A 17,412-nucleotide genomic window follows, 5' to 3' on the forward strand; every position below is an offset into this window, starting at 1 on the left:
TAAAATCATGAATCCCTGGAGCCTTGGAGCCTGAAATCAGGTTTTTGTTCCTTTAAAGAAGTGCTGGATTCTGGAGCCATCCTACAGCAATTCCCTTCATTGCAAAGCAGCAGATTTCACTCATGTTTGCCTGAATCCAAGATTTCATGAAGTATTAATGAGTTTAGAGAGCCCAGGGCACAGAGCAGGCCCAGCCACCACTCCTGGTTCATTCCCCCTCTTTCCACAGCTCCATAACCCCTGTCCTTCAGGATGCTTTGGGATCCTGCCCAGCTGGCTGGCTTTGTTTCACTGAGGGAGGTGGATCATTATTTTCTTTATCCTAAGCATTTTTTGGGGGGGGATGGTTTATTTTTTAGCTTTATCCCACATTTCTCCCTCTTCCCGTGCCTGGCATTGCCATGTAACACAAGAAGTTCCTGAAAGAGCCTTTGGACTCTGCTGAAGGCACCTTTAGCAAGACCCTCACGGGTCACCAGCCATCCCAGTGCACTTAATTCACTGGAACAGAACCAATCCTCCTGGGGCCTGGGAGGAAATGATCATTTTGTGCCCATTGTCCCCTGCTGCAGATTCCAGAGGATGGAAATTTCAGGCTGGTAATGGAAATTCAGCCGCAGCCGTGACCAAAGCACCTCCAACGTGGCAGAATTATGAGTGTCAGATGAGAGCAGCCCAGATAAAACCTCCTGATTTCCATCCCTGCCAATGAGCTCCCCTCCCAAGGCCAGCACTGCCTGTGCCCCGAGCCCGGGGAGAAAGCGCTCAGATTCATTTCAGAGTGAGAGAAATCCCCCCAGCTGCACCAGGGACACGTGTGGGAGGAATGCAGTGAATGGAGGAGTGTGGGAATCCACTAAACCAGAGGGGCTGGGAAAGCTGCAAAAGGCAGGCCCCAGAGACAGCAGAACTGGGATTGGAGCTGAGCAGCAGCCATGAGATTGGGCAGCAGAAAAAGCATTTAAACTGTAGAAAAGCAAGGGCAAATAGAACAATGATCTGTGTATTAACACTTGGCTAGAACAACTCTCTAAGCTACAGAAAGTTCATCTAGCGAGATATCAGGAAGGTTGAAGCTCAATAATGGAGCTCTGTGCGTTGTGTTTGAAGGCTCACAAGCAGCTATTGCATTTGAAATAAGCAGGCATTGTTTAACCACAGGTACCTGTGCTTACAGTGGTTGGATAGAACTGCTGTCAATATAGAATATATACTGTACAGATACAAACACTGTCAATGTGCTTTGCTTTGTGGGATTGGTCAAGGAGCTTATAAAGTGAGTTGTGACATTGAGTTCTGGGTCTGCTGCCTGGGATGTGAGCTGAGGGCATCTTCCCATTGTCAGAGCCATGGAATGAGGCTGATGCTGGAAAATCAAACAGCTGGAGGCAGTTCCACAGCAGCCCTGTCCTGTTCATGGTCTGTAAACAGCCTCTGCCAGTGTCAGGTGAGGAGCACAAACCCTGGGGAGAGCCCTGGGATCAGCCTGTGCTGGCCCCTTGAAGGGAGCGGGAGCAGCAAGGCAAGGCCAGGATGCTGCTGGTGGGACAGACAGACAGACAGACAGACAGACACCCTTTGGGGGTCTCCATCACACAGCATGGCTGCCCCCCCCCCCCATGTTTTTCCAAGTCTTTTTGTCCCTGTGCTGAGCAGGGACAAGATGCTAACGGCGGCTGGCACCAGCAAGTTAATTTTATAAAGGAAGCTGACACCCTGCTCGAGTGCTGGCAATTTAAAAGAGTAATGGATTGTCAGTTTTAGCTGGGAAGTGGTTGTTAGATGATTTTAAAGTCTTTTGCATATTTATTTTGTCCCACTTTAAATAAATTTGGGGAAGATTTATCTCGTTAGCTTCAAATGCAAGTCCCTCTTGGCCCGGCTGAGGAAACAAATTAGACTTTGCAAACATTGCAAAGACTAAATCAATACATTAATATTTAGGGGACATTAAGGGGGTTTATTAAACAGAAAAAGGGCCTAGAGTATTACTTTGGGAACATTATACATGTTTAAATAAAAACCCGAGGTTGTGGTTCCTGACTGAATCTGTAAAAGGCATTTCCAGGGATAACTGAATTATTTACAGCTCCCGTGTCGGGAGCAGATCCCTGCAGGGCTGAGGGGGAGCTGGGAGGGCAGCACGGGAGCTGGGCTGGGGCTGGCACCCACACCCAGGGCTGGGACCCACACCCAGGGCTGGGATCCACACCCAGGGCTGGCACCCACACCCGGGGCTGGCACCCACACCCAGGGCTGGGATCCACACCCAGGGCTGGGACCCACACCCGGGGCTGGGATCCACACCCGGGGCTGGGACCCACACCCGGGGCTGGGACCCACACCCAGGGCTGGGATCCACACCCAGGGCTGGGATCCACACCCGGGGCTGGGATCCACACCCAGGGCTGGGATCCACACCCAGGGCTGGGACCCACACCCGGGGCTGGGACCCACACCCAGGGCTGGGATCCACACCCGGGGCTGGGATCCACACCCGGGGCTGGGGTCCACACCCAGGGCTGGGATCCACACTCAGGGCTGGGATCCACACCCAGGGCTGGGACCCACACCCGGGGCTGGGATCCACACCCAGGGCTGGGACCCACACCCAGGGCTGGCACCCACACCCAGGGCTGGCACCCACACCCAGGGCTGTCCCAAGCTGCCCAGCTGGGCTGGGGTAAGTGAGGAGCAGATGCCAGGTGATGGTGGCAGCAAGGTTTGTGTCCTGGCTGCCTGGGAGCACAAGGTGGGGATGGCACCAAGCACAGGGAGGGGCAGCAGGCACTGGGGGCACCTGGGGACAGGGCTGGGACTGGGATCTGCACCTGAAAGGCAAAGCTGTGACCCGTGCAGTGACCTGTGCCAGCTGTGCACCCCAGCATCCACACCTGGCCCCAAAGCCCTGGGACTACTTAGGGCTGGGGTCCCTCTGAGCCCTGCTCTGTGTCCCTCTGGGGCTGGGGTCCCTGCTGGGGCTGGAGTCCCTCTGAGCCCTGCTCTGTGTCCCTGTTTGGAGCTGGGGTCCCTCTGAGCCCTGCTCTGTGTCCCTGCTGTCCCAGACCCCCCTGGCCCCAGTGCAGGAGCATCTGTCACCCCTGTGTCTGTCACCCCTGTTTCTGTCACCCCTGTTTCTGTCACCCCTGTGTCTGTCACCCCTGTTTCTGTCACCCCTGGGTCTGTCACCCCTGTATCTGTCACCCCTGTGTCTGTCACCCCTGGGTCTGTCACCCCTGCGTCTGTCACCCCTGTGTCTGTCACCCCTGCATCTGTCACCCCTGTGTCTGTCACCCCCCAAGGGACAGGGACACTGGGGCTGTCCCCCAACCCCTCTCAGGGACCCTGCTGAGGGTGGCTGCAGCCCTTTGCACACTGGAGGGAAAGCAGCTTGGAGGAGGCAATTCCGATTTTGGCAGAATAAATGTCAGAGTGCAATTGGCAGAAAGCATAACCTTTTGGAGGAAAATTCTCTGGGAGCAGCAGAGTGTGGTGAGGGGAAATTTGGGATTTTACCTCTCTGTGACAAACATCTGGTTTTTAAATCATCTGCAGCTCATGGCTTTGCAGATCCAGCATCTGGCACTGAGGTACATTGAGCTGATTACAAACTGCTGCCATCAAAACTTTCAATTAATTATTTCAGAATTCTCACTTCTTTTTAATAAGGTCACTGAAATTAAGTTAACTGGATTATCTCCTCTTTCATGTGTTTCTTCCTTCACAGATGTAAATGTGGGCTGAAGACACAAGTTCTCTTTTCTGTTTTATCAAAAACCTCAGTTAATTTGCCTGTTACAAAAGGGGGTAACGGCAGTGAGTAACACGGACCAAGCCTGTACCTGCTGGTGTCCCTCAAGTGCTGTGCTGGCTTTGGCACAGGGATTTGGGAGCCCAAACCCAACCTCAGCTCTGCAGAGATCCCTGTGGGCAGTGGCCAAAGCCCCTGGGTCTGGGGGTTCCTGAGTGGGGCAGGGCAGAAGCTGCTGCTCCCCTGGGTGTCACAGACATCTTCTATGGAAAATCCTTTCCTGAGGAATTTCCCTCCTCAGAAGCTGAGAGGCCTCAGGAACAAAATGCAAACAATGGTTATCTGCTGCTGTGGGATGCAACAGGTGGGTCTGGGATTGGGCTCATGTGGTTGTTTCTAATTAATGGCCAATCACAGCCCAGCTGGCTCGGGCTCTCTGTCCAAGCCACAAACCTTTGGTATCATTCTTTCTTATTCTATTCTTAGCCAGCCTTCTGATGGAATCCTTTCTTCTATTCTTTTAGTATAGTTTTAATGTAATAGATATCATAAAATAATAAATCAGCCTTCTGAAACATGGAGTCAGATCCTCGTCTCTTCCCTCATCCTGGGACCCCTGTGAACATGGTCACACCTGGGGAGCTGACCCTGCTCCCTGCACTGGGAATTAAGGTGGCTTTAACCCCTAAAATGTGTTTATTTCCTCCCTGCACACTGCCAGCCCCAGCAGCAGAGAGGAGGTGTGCCACAGCCAGCTCTGGATCTGTGTGTGTGCAAGGCTCACACGCTCCAGGGAAAGCAGGAGCTGGGTTTGCACAGTTTTTGGGGGGAGCTGGGGTTGCACAGCTTTTGGGAAGAGCTGGATTTGCACAGCCTTTGGGGGAGCTGGGGTTGCACAGCCTTTGGGGGAGCTGGGGTTGCACAGCTTTTGGGAAGAGCTGGGGTTGCACAGCTTTTGGGGGGAGCTGGGGTTGCACAGCTTTTGGGAAGAGCTGGGGTTGCACAGCTTTTGGGGGGAGCTGGGGTTGCACAGCGTTTGGGGGGAGCTGGGGTTGCACAGCTTTTGGGAAGAGCTGGGGTTGCACAGCTTTTGGGGGAGCTGGATTTGCACAGCGTTTGGGGGGAGCTGGGGTTGCACAGCTTTTGGGGGGAGCTGGATTTGCACAGCTTTTGGAGGAGCTGGGTTTGCACACTTTTGGGGGAGCTGGGGTTGCACAGCCTTGGGGGGAGCTGGGGTTGCACAGCCTTTGGGGGAGCTGGGGTTGCACAGCTTTTGGAGGAGCTGGGTTTGCACAGCTTTTGGGGGGAGCTGGGTTTGCACAGCTTTTGGGGGAGCTGGATTTGCACAGCCTTTGGGGGAGCTGGGGTTGCACAGCGTTTGGGGGGCAGCTTCACTGCAGATCCTTTTGTGCCTGGAGTGTGAAGCTGTCTGGGGGCTTTAGATGTCCCTGAGCCTTCCCTGGTTTCCTCTGGGGCAGAGCAAACCCCTGGCTCCTGCAGCTGCAGAGGTTTTCTGCTCCTGGAACACAGCCCCAGGGCTTGGGAAGGGCTGGGGCTCTGCTGCCCAGCATTCCTGTTCTCCTGGGATTCCTCGGGTCCCATCATTTATTCCCAACGCCAGGGGAAGCCCAATGCCCTCACACAGAGAGGTTTTGCTTTGCCCTCACTCATTTCTGCCCCAAGCAGAGGCTGTTCCTAATCTCCAGATACCAAGCTGGGGAAGAACTTACAGGGAATCCTAAAGGTGCTCCCAGGATAACTCCCTGTGTGATCCTGGGATAACTCCTGTGTGATCCTGGGTTTAACTCACTGTGTGATCCTGGGATAAATCCTGTGTGATCCTGGGTTTAACTCCCTGTGTGATCCCAGGATAACTCCTTGTGTGATCCTGGGATAAATCCTGTGTGATCCTGGGATAATTCCTGTGTGATCCTGGGATAACTCCTGTGTGATCCCAGGATAACTCACTGTGTGATCCCAGGATAACTCCTTGTATGATCCCGGGATAACTCCTGTGTGATCACAGGATAACTCCTGTGTGATCCTGGGATAATTCCTGTGTGATCCTGGGATAACTCCCTGTGTGATCCCGGGATAACTCACTGTGTGATCCCGGGATAACTCAGTGTGTGATCCTGGGATAACTCCTTGTATGATCCCGGGATAACTCCTGTGTGATCACAGGATAACTCCTTGTTCATCCCAAGATACCTCCTTGTTCATCCCAGGATAACTCCTTGTTCACCCCAGGATAACTCCTTGTATGATCACAGGATAACTCCTTGTATGATCCCAGGATAACCCCTGTGTGATCACACGACAGCTCCCTGTGTCACCCCCTGACAGCTCCTTGTGTGATCCCAGGATTTAACCCTCTGGAGCAGGAGGGGCCATCCCAGTCCCTCCCAGCAGTGACCTCAGGGTCCCACTGGGATGACAGATGTGTGTCAGGGAGTCCCTGCACAAAGGCAGGCACTGAGGGGCACAGCACCAGCCCTCCCAGAGCACTGATCCCCAGCTTGAGACCTGCTCAGAGCTCTGAGTGCCACCTCCAGGTGACACCTGCAGGGATGGGCATTCCAACCCTCCCTGGGCAGTGCCCTGAGCCCCTTTCCATGGGGAAATTCCTGCTGTGCCCACCCTGAGCTGCCCTGGCCCAGCCTGGGGCTGTTCCCTCTGCTCCTGCCCCTGTCCCTGTGTCCCTGCACGTGCCCCAACCGAGCCTGAGGGTCCTGAGGCCTCTCACCAGGGTCACAAAAATGACTCCACAATATTTTAATAAAACACACACACTGAGCTCAGAGCTCCAGCCCAACATTCCCGCAGCATTCCTGCAGGATTCCCATGGCTAAGGACAACTGGTGTGGGAGGTGGCTCACTCTGCTACTTCTGAGGGATTTCCACGTGCCACATGGATTAATAAGGATTGCCAGTTCAATTCTTCTCCTCTGTATTCATTGCTTTATTACTCATAAAAATGCAAAAGAAAATGTTAATGATGATTGCACCAAAGACTAATAAGTTAAAGCCTTAGGTTATACTTTGCATTTCTGAAGATATAAATGCAATTGCTTAATAATTATGCATATTTTTAACTATTGAGTTATTATTTCTCTATATGCTCGTAGTTAGCCTAATTAATTTTAAGCTCCTGTTGATGTATTTTATACACGCAATTAATTTCCAACTTGTTTTTTTAGCCCTTGCATGGGGGCATTAATTATTAGGAAGACAATCAAAACCAAGAATTGTTCACCCTGGAACAATACAATAAATATTAAATCCATGTGAAAACTGACACCAGAGGAGAAAGGAAAGGGAAGGGAAAGGGAAAGGGACTCTGAAGGGGTTGCAGTTTGCCATGCCATATCACCACATTTCTCTTCACAGAGAAAAGCAGGGCACAATTCTTCCCAAGACTATTTCTGGGTTTCACATTCTCTGAACCTCAGAGAAAGAAAACACAATTCTTATGATTTGCTGTGCCACATATTGTCTACTTTTGTCTACTTTTTTGACAAAAGTAGAATGCAACGTGGAGATTGTTCACCCAGAGTGATGGTGTTTTGTTTCCTTGGCCAGTCAGAGCCAGGTGTGAGTGAGTTGGGACTGAGGGTGACAGTCATGAGATGCTGTGCAGTTGTGTGCAGAGTTGAGTGCTTGGCAGATTCAGCTTAGATGTAATGTAATACAGTGCAATATAATACAGAATAGTACAGTATAATAAAGTAATTAATTAACCTTCTGAAAAAAAAAAACCACAACAAAACCCCCCAAAAAACTACCAAAAACCCCCCCAAAAAACTACCAAAAACCCCCCAAGAAGCGCAAAGCCAGGGCTGCGCCGGCCTACCTTGCACGGTGAGGTGCACCTGCATGGTCCTGGGCGTGTGCTGGGTCTGCACAGAGCAGGTGTAGGGGCCATCGTCTGTCACATCCACGTCCTGGATCTGCAGGCTGTACTCCCGGCGGTTGGCCGTGGCGATGGACACGCGCGGATCCACCGACCACTTGTCGCTGCCCGCGAAGATGATGCTGGAGCGGTTCAGCCAGGCCCCCTTGGAGGCTCCGTCTTCCAGGTAGCACCTGGGGAGAAGGGGAACCCTGAGCACGGGGCTGGGGGAGCTGCTCAGCGCCGCTCGCTGCTGTGTTGGGGCTGAGCACAGCGTGGATTGATCAGAGCTGAGCTCACACCACACCAGGAATGGCTGGATAAACTCAGAGCCATCCACAGCCCAGCTCATAGACACACACAGTGCCCACAGGTGTATCTGTCTGCCCTGGTCTGCTGCTGGAGCACTGGAGGAAAGCTCCAGTTATTATTCTGGCCCAGCCCTTTCTCCTGCAGCCTCAGCCCTCGGGGTCAGCAGCAACGCGTGCTCCATGGAAAATTCCTGCCCTGTTCCTGAGACACAGCCCCCTTGTGCTGCTGAGCTCAGGAGCTGAGACCCTTTTCCAGGAAAAACTATCTGGACATCACAGGACCCAAACCAGCTTCTTTTCAGAGGGGTCACAGAACCCCAGAACCCTCCAGTGGTTTGTGTGGGAAGGGACCTGGCAGCCCATCTGTTACCCCATTATTCCATCCCATTATCACATTATCCCATCCCATTATCCCATCCCATTACCCCACCCCATTATCCTATCCCACCCCAGGAGCTCCTCTCCCTCAGGGGCTGCAGTGAGGGGGGCCCAGGACAGGGAGGAGATTTAGGAGCAGCTTTATTGCACAAGCTGCTGGAGGAGCCTGAGCCTGCCTGAAGGGTTGAGGATGTCTAAGCCTGGCTCAAGAGCACCGTGCTCCATTTTGCAGAGCCAGCAGGTGGGAAAAGGCAGAGCAGCTGATGGAACAAGGGGCCCAGGAACAGCTGCACAGGGCTGAGAGCAGGGAGCTGCAAAGCCAGCAGCCATCGGGCAGTGATGCTGTGGCACCGGGAAATCTGCATTCCTCTCAACAAATTAACAACTCTTCAGGAAACGTGGAGAACGAATTAGGCAAATTTTAGACTCACCCCCCATGCCCACCTTGGAATTTAAGGCTTTGAAACAGTTTTAAAAGCTGGAGGAAGGTAGGAAGGAGGATAATACAAAGTGCAACAGACTAATGGGACATTTTTATTTCATAAAGAGCTTTCTACATGAAGGAAATCCAAGAGAAGAGGGGAATGCAATAGAGCTCATCCCTTTGATGAAACATTAAAATAGCACAACCATAGAAACTGGAGGGGGAAAATGGTGATTTGGTGCCTTAAGCATCTGGCACTATTGTTTAAGTGGAAAATGACATTCCATTCAGGAATAAGGAACTGGAAACATCAGGCTGAAATGGTTCAGAAACAAAGCAAGAGAAGAACCATTCATTTAATTAATGATCTCAACATTAAATCTGAAAGGGTTCTGAGGGATAAAATATCCCCATTTGTAGAGCAGAGAATTGGGATGTCACCGGGAAGCGGCACTTTGAGGTTGGCATCCCTGCAGGAGGAGCTGTGTAGGGTCTGGTCCCATCCAGGGAAGGCAAGGAGCCTCTTTCAAAGTCCTGAGAACGTTTTGAACTCGATTCTAATGAACAGCAGGGTGGGAGAGGCAGAGACAGCTCCAATTCACGGAGGCTTTTCTAGCACGTGTTCCTTTCCCAGTGGCTTTCTGCAGCAGCTGGGTGCAGTCCATGCAGCAGAGCCGAGCAGCCGGGCTCAGGGAGCTGTCCCTGCCCGGGGCTGGGCTGCAGTGACTGCAGGTTTAAGGCCCTTCCCACCCCAAACCGCCCTGGGACCCCAGGAATTACAAATCAGCAGTTTTGCAGGTAGCCTGTGGTTCAGTGAGCATTTACCACTTCATTAATTTCACTCTCCCACTGTTTATTCACGCTCACACGTCCAAACCTTGGAGGGAAGCCTCAGCACTGTGAATTCTCCCCCGAGGAGAGAAAGGCGGCCTCCTCCTCCTCCTCCTCCTCCTCCTCTCCCAGCACAAAAACCCAGCTCCACCAACTCCCTGCTCTCTGTGTGGCTCACCAGAAAAAAGAAAAAAAATCAGAAAAGAATTCACAGAATCACTGGGGCTGGAAAAGACCTCCAGGATCTCAGGGTGGTGTCCAGGACATCTTTTATAGAAAATCCTTTCCTGAGGCTTTTCCCTCCTGAGAAGCTGAGAGGCCTCAGGAACAAAATGTAACCAATGGTTATCTGCTGCTGTGGGATGCAACAGGTGGGTCTGGGATTGGGCTCATGTTGGTTGTTTCTAATTAATGGCCAATCACAGCCCAGCTGGCTCGGGCTCTCTGTCCAAGCCACAAACCTTTGTTATCATTCTTTCTTTTTCTATTCTTAGCCAGCCTTCTGATGAAATCCTTCTTTCTATTCTTTTAGTATAGTTTTAATGTAATATATATCATAAAATAGTAAATCAAGCCTTCTGAACCATGGAGCCAACATTCTCATCTCTTCCCTCAGCCTGGGACCCATCACAGGGTGGGATGGGTTGGGCTTGGAGGTCCTTCCCAAGGGCACCCACCCTGGGACACCCCCAGAGGGGCTCCTGGAGCACCCCCAGCTCTGTGGCTCAGAGCTGCTGCCCGGTTTTGCTGAGCCCTCAGCAGGGTGGTTTTCAGCCCCAGCAGCAGCCAGTATCCTGTGCTTCCCCAGCACCCACGTGGCAAGTGATGGATAAAGTGCATTTTTATTTTTACCCCACGGAAGCAGCAATCAAATGATTCATCTCTGAAATGTTTTCCAAGCTAAGGGATTTAATCCCTGGCTGTTTGTAAATCCCCTCCCAGGCCTGGAGTCCCTGTCATTGCCCAGGGCTCTCCTGCAGGACACAGGGGGAGCAGAAATAAGGGAAATCCAGGGTTTTTTACTGTGTAAGGAAAGGCTTTCCTTTCCTTTCCCCCAAACCTTCACAATTTCCTGAGGAAGAGCAGCTTTTCCACAAAGGGTTTGTGTGCCACTGTGCTTCTCCTGCCCAGGGCAGGGCAGGGATTCCAGCAGAGCATGAGGAGCTTTAGCAAAAGGAATAGCAATGAAACCCTTCCTACAGCAATCTCTGGGAAATCATTCATTAAAAGGATGACCAACAGTAAAACCTACAAACATCAGAGGCCTTCCCTTGCTTTTCCCTTTCCTCTCTTCTCCTTTTCTCTCTTTTCCTCTCTTTCCCTAAATTCTGCTCCTATTAAAACTCCCAGCACACCCCAGCAGCATTTCCTGCAATGTAATTTTCAAAATCTATGCATAGAACCAATTATTTTTAGCAATTAATGATAACGCTGCAGCACAACTAAAGTAAGCATAACGGACATTAAATAAAAGTGATTTTTGCTCTTTTTACCTTGCCACGGCTTGGAAAAGTATTGATGAAACCATAGCTGAACTCAGCAGAGGTTTCTTCTGTATTTAAATTTGGAAGATTGGAAAAAAGCACAGTTTCTTTTTTAACTGATGATTATAATCAGAAATTCCCCACACAACAAGCATAAAAAATAGATTTTAATGTTAACTGTCATACAAGGCTGAGGGCACTTTATTATTTTTCCAATCATTATTAATGGGGATGATCTTCTGTAATTTGTAAGTACGGAAAAATATAGTCTCACCCAGCTTCCCTCAAGTTTTTAATCCTCTTTTTTTAATGCCTGCCACTTTCCCAGCTCTCTAGTCTATTATTCCACCATAATTAAAACAGAGATCCATTAATCTTTGTAAAAAAAACAGCTCTTGCACTTGCTTAATTAAAACTGCACAGGGGCTCTGCTCCAGGAGCCTCCACGGGCTGGGATCCCACCTGGCTGCCCTGAAGGACAGGAATTGCCTGGAATTGCCTGGAATTGCCTGGAATGCTCCCCAGCCTGGTCTTGCTCCAGAAACCCCAGGGATAGGGGATATCCTGTGTCCAAGGGGCCTGGGCTGCAGCTGGAAGGTGTTGGGCAGTGCTTGAGAGGAGAAAAATCTCAGAATCCCAGACTGGCTTGGGTGGGAATGGAGTTCAAATAAATCCCAGCCATTCCCAGCCCTGCCATGGCAGGGACACCTCCCACTGTCCCAGGTTGTTCCAGCCTGGCCTTGGGCATTCCAGGGATGCAGGGGCAGCCCCAGCTGCTCTGGGCACCTGTGCAAGGGCCTGCCACCCTGCCAGGGAAGGATTTGCCCCTGATCTCCAGTCTAATCCTGCCTCCCTTCAGTTTAAACTCATTTACGTTGTTGATCCTTTTGCTTTTGGGTTCAGAATTCACTTTCTCATGTTGGCTGTAGCTCCAAGCCTGTAATTCTGCTCCTGAGCAATCAGCATCATTACCCTGCCCCCTGCCCCTGCAGCACAGAGCCCCCAGGGGCTGCTCAGTGGCCAGGGGGCTCAGATTGCTGTGGTGGGACAGGGGACACAGCACAGGGCACAGGGACACTGGGCAGCTCCAGCTGCTGGGCTGGCCCATGATCCCACCCGCCTTGGGATGCCCCAGGAAATCTGCCTGCAGATAACCAGGGATTAACCCCTCCATCCAAACCTCTCCAGACAGAACCAGCCCAATATCAGTAATTAAGAGCAAAAGTGTTTGTTCCTCTGCAGGATTTGGAATGCAATTTTCCCTACAGCCGATGCCACACGAACTTTAATCTCTGTGGGTTCCACCCTCAGCAGCTGCCAGTCCATCCAAGCCAGAGAAATCCCATTTTCCCTGGGGTTTCCTGGCACAGCACCCCCAGCCATGCCCTTAGTAGTGGATTTTTCCCTCCTGCCACCAGGAAATGGATTTTTCCCCATGGCAAGGACAGAGAAACTGCTGCTGCCACGACTGCAATAAATTCATTTGGTTTTAATTATACAAAATTATTCTCCCCTCCTCCCTTTCACAGATGTATTTTCATACTAAAATGGACAAAACACTGCAGTGTAAAGCTCAGAATTTTCAGTCATTAATCACTTCCTTCATGGGAGCCCACATTATTTTCTGTTTGAAGGCTCAGAAACAATGTCCCACACCACTGTTGGTGTGAGAGCCCTGGCTTCACTTTCAGAGAGTGACTCCCAAATTCATCACATTATTTGCAATATTAAAAAGGGTCTGGCTGCTGTATTTGATATTTATTCATTCCTAGAGATTTATGATAGAGAACAATGACTTCCAGAGATTACAAAGAAGACATTACCAATGCAGAGAGGTAAGGAAACAATTCATGACCTGGCTTTGCCTTTTGGTTTTACACTAATCCTCAGGGAAAGGGATCTTGGTAAATTTGGGAGCCGATTGAGTTTATTTTATTGGACTGCCAAAGTCAGAGGTTTTCTGACTCTTTTTCACCACACAACACTGAAACAAAATTAAAGGGGGAAAAAAGCACCGTAAGCTCTGAGACCAAAGCAAGGCAAAGGTCTGGAGAATGAGTAACCATTTCCTGTTACTTCCCAAATTTCCAGTATCCCAGCGTGTTGCTGAGGGGTTTTAGCACCCTGAAATATCCAGCTGGATTAGAGCAGCCACTAAGTGCCTTCATTTCAGTTTGGGACGCTTACACTGGTCCTTATTTTTAATTCTCCAAGGAAGCCCAGGTGTCCTCCCCAGGCAGTGGCTGTGCCCAAACCCCCAGGGTTGGCAGGGGAGACTGTGCCAGAGCCCTGCCCTGGCTGGGAGGGGATGGATGCTCAGTGAGTGTGCCCCAGGCCCTGAGTGTGCCCCAGAGCCTGAGTGAGTGTGCCCCAGGCCCTGAGTGAGTGTGCCCCAGAGCCTGAGTGTGCCCCAGGCCCTGAGTGAGTGTGCCCCAGGCCCTGAGTGTGCCCCAGGCCCTGAGTGTGCCCCAGAGCCTGAGTGTGCCCCAGAGCCTGAGTGAGTGTGCCCCAGGCCCTGAGTGAGTGTGCCCCAGTGTGCCCCAGAGCCTGAGTGTGCCCCAGAGCCTGAGTGTGCCCCAGAGCCTGAGTGAGTGTGCCCCAGGCCCTGAGTGAGTGTGCCCCAGAGCCTGAGTGAGTGTGCTCCAGAGCCTGAGTGTGCCCCAGAGCCTGAGTGAGGGTGCCCCAGTGTGCCCCAGGCCCTGAGTGAGGGTGCCCCAGAGCCTGAGTGTGCCCCAGAGCCTGAGTGAGTGTGCCCCAGAGCCTGAGTGAGTGTGCCCCAGACCCTGAGTGTGCCCCAGAGCCTGAGTGTGCCCCAGGCCCTGAGTGTGCCCTGGCATGGCCCAGACCTGCTCAGGAGAAATCTGAACCTGCTCTTGCTGCACTGCTGCTGGTGGGGAAAATGAGACAAGGTGAGCAGGGACAGCAAAGGGAGGGGACAGCAAAGGGGAAGGGACAGCAAAGCTGCCTCAGGCTGAGGGAGAAATGGTCAAGTGCCACATCCTGGGACACCTCCAGGGATGGGCACTGCAACCCTCCCTGGGCAGTTCCAGTGCCTGAGCCCCTTTCCATGGGGAAATTCCTGCTGCTGTCCAACCCAATTCTCCCCTGACAGAACTTGGGGCCATTTCCTCTCCTCCTGTCCCTGTTCCCTGACTCTCCCCCAGCTGTGCCCTCCTGGCAGGAGCTGTGCAGAGCCACAAGGGCCCCCTGAGCCTCCTTTGCTCCAGGCTCAGCCCCTGCCCAGCTCCCTCAGGGATTCTGCAGCCCCTGCCCAGCTCCCTCAGGGATTCTGCAGCCCCTTCCCAGCTCCCTCAGGGATTCTGCAGCCCCTGCCCAGCTCCCTCAGGGATTCTGCAGCCCCTGCCCAGCTCCCTCAGGGATTCTGCAGCCCCTGCCCAGCTCCCTCAGGGATTCCCCAGCCCCTTCCCAGCTCCATTCCCTGCCCTGGACACTCTCCAGCCCCCGAGGGTCAGGTTTGTCCTGAGGGCCCCAGAGCTGGAGCCAGGATTTGAGGGGTCTGAGCAGTGCCAGCCCAGCTGCAGGCAGAGCTGTGGCTCCTCAGCAGAGCTGGGCTCCCCTCACCTCTTCTCTCCCAGGCTGCTGCTGCCCAGGCTCCAGGGATTTCCCAGGATTCCTGTTCCTCCCCATGTTCTCCCTGAAAAGGCTTTTATCACTATCAAAGCTTAACGAGAAAAGGACCTTTCCAGATGCAAACAGGTTGGGTTTTCAATCTCCTCATAATAATATCTGCAGTGTGAGTGGGGAGGACAGGCAGCAGGGAGATAATTGTGTGCTGGGCCACGTCCTTTATCAGATCAGCCTTGACCTAGGGCCCTTCCCCGAGCAGGTGATGCCAGCCCTGCCCCACAGCTCCTCCAGGCTGGTTTAAATAAAATAATAGAGTTAATGACAGAAACAAAACTACCTGGAGAGGTGCAATTCATCACGGCGTGTTCCACGCCATTATCTTAAAAACATCCAGTGTAGTAATCACTTGAAGGAGTGATAACACATAATTGTGTGTTCTCCAAAATTATAGGTGAATGGGAGTTGCAGCTAATGAGAGCCAAATAGCAGCTCAGGAGCTGCAGTGATTACAGCAGATGTGGTGATGAATGCATTTATTATTGGGCTATTGCAAAGCTTTTTATAGCAGAGACAGCAGGTTTATAAATAAATAACCAGCCCCTGAGGTACCACACGTCTGACCAAGCAGCTCCTGGTGCAGAAACCTCCAAAGCTGGCTGCAAACAGCCTAGAGGAGCGCCAATCCCACCCAAACCCTTCCATTCAGGGGGCCCAGGTGCTGCTGTGTCGCCACTCCCAGAGGATGTGCTGGAGAGGTTTGGAGCTGTGTGAGGTGCTGGTGTTCACCAAGCCCCCCTGCCCGTGCAGGCAGCAGCCCCTCCCCAGCACTGTGAGCCTGGGCCCCCCCTGCTGCCCCTCCAGCTGATGGAAATCAGCCCCAGGCTGAGCAGGAGCAGCTCCAGCCCCCGGGCTCTGACAGCCCCCGGGCTCTGACAGCCCCCAGCAGGCTGGCCCCTGCTCCAGAGGCAGGGTGGCCTATGGCACAGCTCTGCTCGCTGGCAGGCAGAGCACTCTCCCCACAAGTGTCCCCCCAGCAGGTCACTGGATAACAATCGATGTCACACGCTGCTGCTGCTGGCATGCCATTCCCGTTCTCTGCAATTTCATTTTTGCCAGAATATTTCAGGAGCAATCTCCAGCCCCCGGCGGAATGAAAACAAAATTTCAAAACACCAAAGGCTCTCATGAAATAGAATTCCTGCCCAAACTGATGACTGAATGACTCCATTTGTCTCCCCTCCACCAGGGCTGATCCATGATTTCATCCGGGCTTATCTCCTGGAACATTTACTTTGTTGATATACCACTGGTTGGAATATTAGTGATAAATAATAAAAGAAGGCAAATTTAATTGTGCTGCAGTCTCTCACCACAATGAATCTTTCAGGAGAATCACAATGATCTCTTGATTTACAAGAGCAGGAACTGGTTGTGGATGGATGATGTAAATACGGGGCCTTGGCACAGATGGCTGGGGCTGTGTTTGCCAGCAGCAGTCAGATTTTTGGATGAACCTCCCAGCTGCTTGCTCCAGACTAATGCATTATTAACAACACTATTGAACAGCTCCCAGGGGGCAGATCCTGGTGGGAAGGAGGGAAGGAGCCCCCCTGGGCCAGCCTGGAAGGGCAGCACTGGGGATGGGTACTGGGGCTGGGTGGGGAGGGGTCCCGGGGATGGATGGAGAAGGGTCCTGGGGATGGATGGATGGAGAGGGGTCCCAGGGATGGATGGAGAAGGGTCCTGGGGATGGATGGATGGAGAGGGGTCCCAGGGATGGATGGGGAAGGGTCCCAGGGATGGATGGGGAGGGGTCCCAGGGATGGATGGAGAGGGGTCCCGGGGATGGATGGGGAGGGGTCCCAGGGATGGATGGAGAGGGGTCCCAGGGATGGATGGAGAAGGGTCCCGGGGATGGATGGAGAGGGGTCCCGGGGATGGATGGGGAGGGGTCCCAGGGATGGATGGAGAGGGGTCCCAGGGATGGATGGGGAGGGGTCCCGAGCATGGATGGAGAGGGGTCCCGGGGATGGATGGAGAAGGGTCCCAGGGATGGATGGAGAGGGGTCCCAGGGATGGATGGGGAGGGGTCCTGGGGATGGATGGGGAGGGGTCCTGGGGATGGATGGGGAGGGGTCCCGGGGATGGATGGAGAAGGGTCCCGGGGATGGATGGAGAGGGGTCCCGGGGATGGATGGGGAGGGGTCCTGGGGATGGATGGGGAGGGGTCCTGGGGATGGATGGGGAGGGATCCCGAGCATGGATGGGGAGGGGTCCCAGGGATGGGGAGGGGTCCTGGGGATGGATGGGGAGGGGTCCTGGGGATGGATGGGGAGGGGTCCCGGGGATGGATGGGGAGGGGTCCCGGGGCTGTCACTGTCCTTCCCCTGCCACCACTGCTCCTCGCAGCATCACAAGGAGCTGTACCCTGGGGAGGAGAGCACAGCCCAGGGAGCTCCAGGGCAAGGCAGGATTGCAGCCCAGAGCAGCACAGAGCAGGGCCCACAGAGGGGAGCAGCTCATGGAGCTCTCCCTGCCTGCTCTCCCTCTCTGTGCCCCAGCACTGCCCGGAGCCCCTCAAACCAAAAACCTCGAGAGTCACCCGGCCCAGCCTTTTGAGGAGAAGGGACCCAAATGGGGAGTTTCAGTTTCCTCTGACTAATATTAAACTGCCCCACTGCTGCCTGAGGCAAATGGCAATTCCCAGCACAGGGGGTCTGGGGGCTGCACCCAGGGAAGGAGGAACCACCTTC

The 17,412-nt window shown here is 53.0% G+C and overlaps 1 protein-coding gene across 2 annotated transcripts in view; it reads right to left on the bottom strand.

Moving 5' to 3' along the window:
• Nucleotides 1-17,412, bottom strand: part of NEGR1 (neuronal growth regulator 1) — a 215,882-nt gene that overhangs the window by 100,807 nt on the left and 97,663 nt on the right. For both annotated transcript variants that reach the window (XM_054638586.2, XM_054638585.2), the window contains exon 2: nucleotides 7,605-7,837. In XM_054638586.2, coding sequence (XP_054494561.1) covers nucleotides 7,605-7,837 — 233 coding nt within the window. The remainder of the gene's footprint in view (nucleotides 1-7,604; nucleotides 7,838-17,412) is intronic.

Source organism: Agelaius phoeniceus, chromosome 8 (genome assembly GCF_051311805.1).
Source record: "Agelaius phoeniceus isolate bAgePho1 chromosome 8, bAgePho1.hap1, whole genome shotgun sequence".
NCBI lineage: Eukaryota > Metazoa > Chordata > Aves > Passeriformes > Icteridae > Agelaius > Agelaius phoeniceus.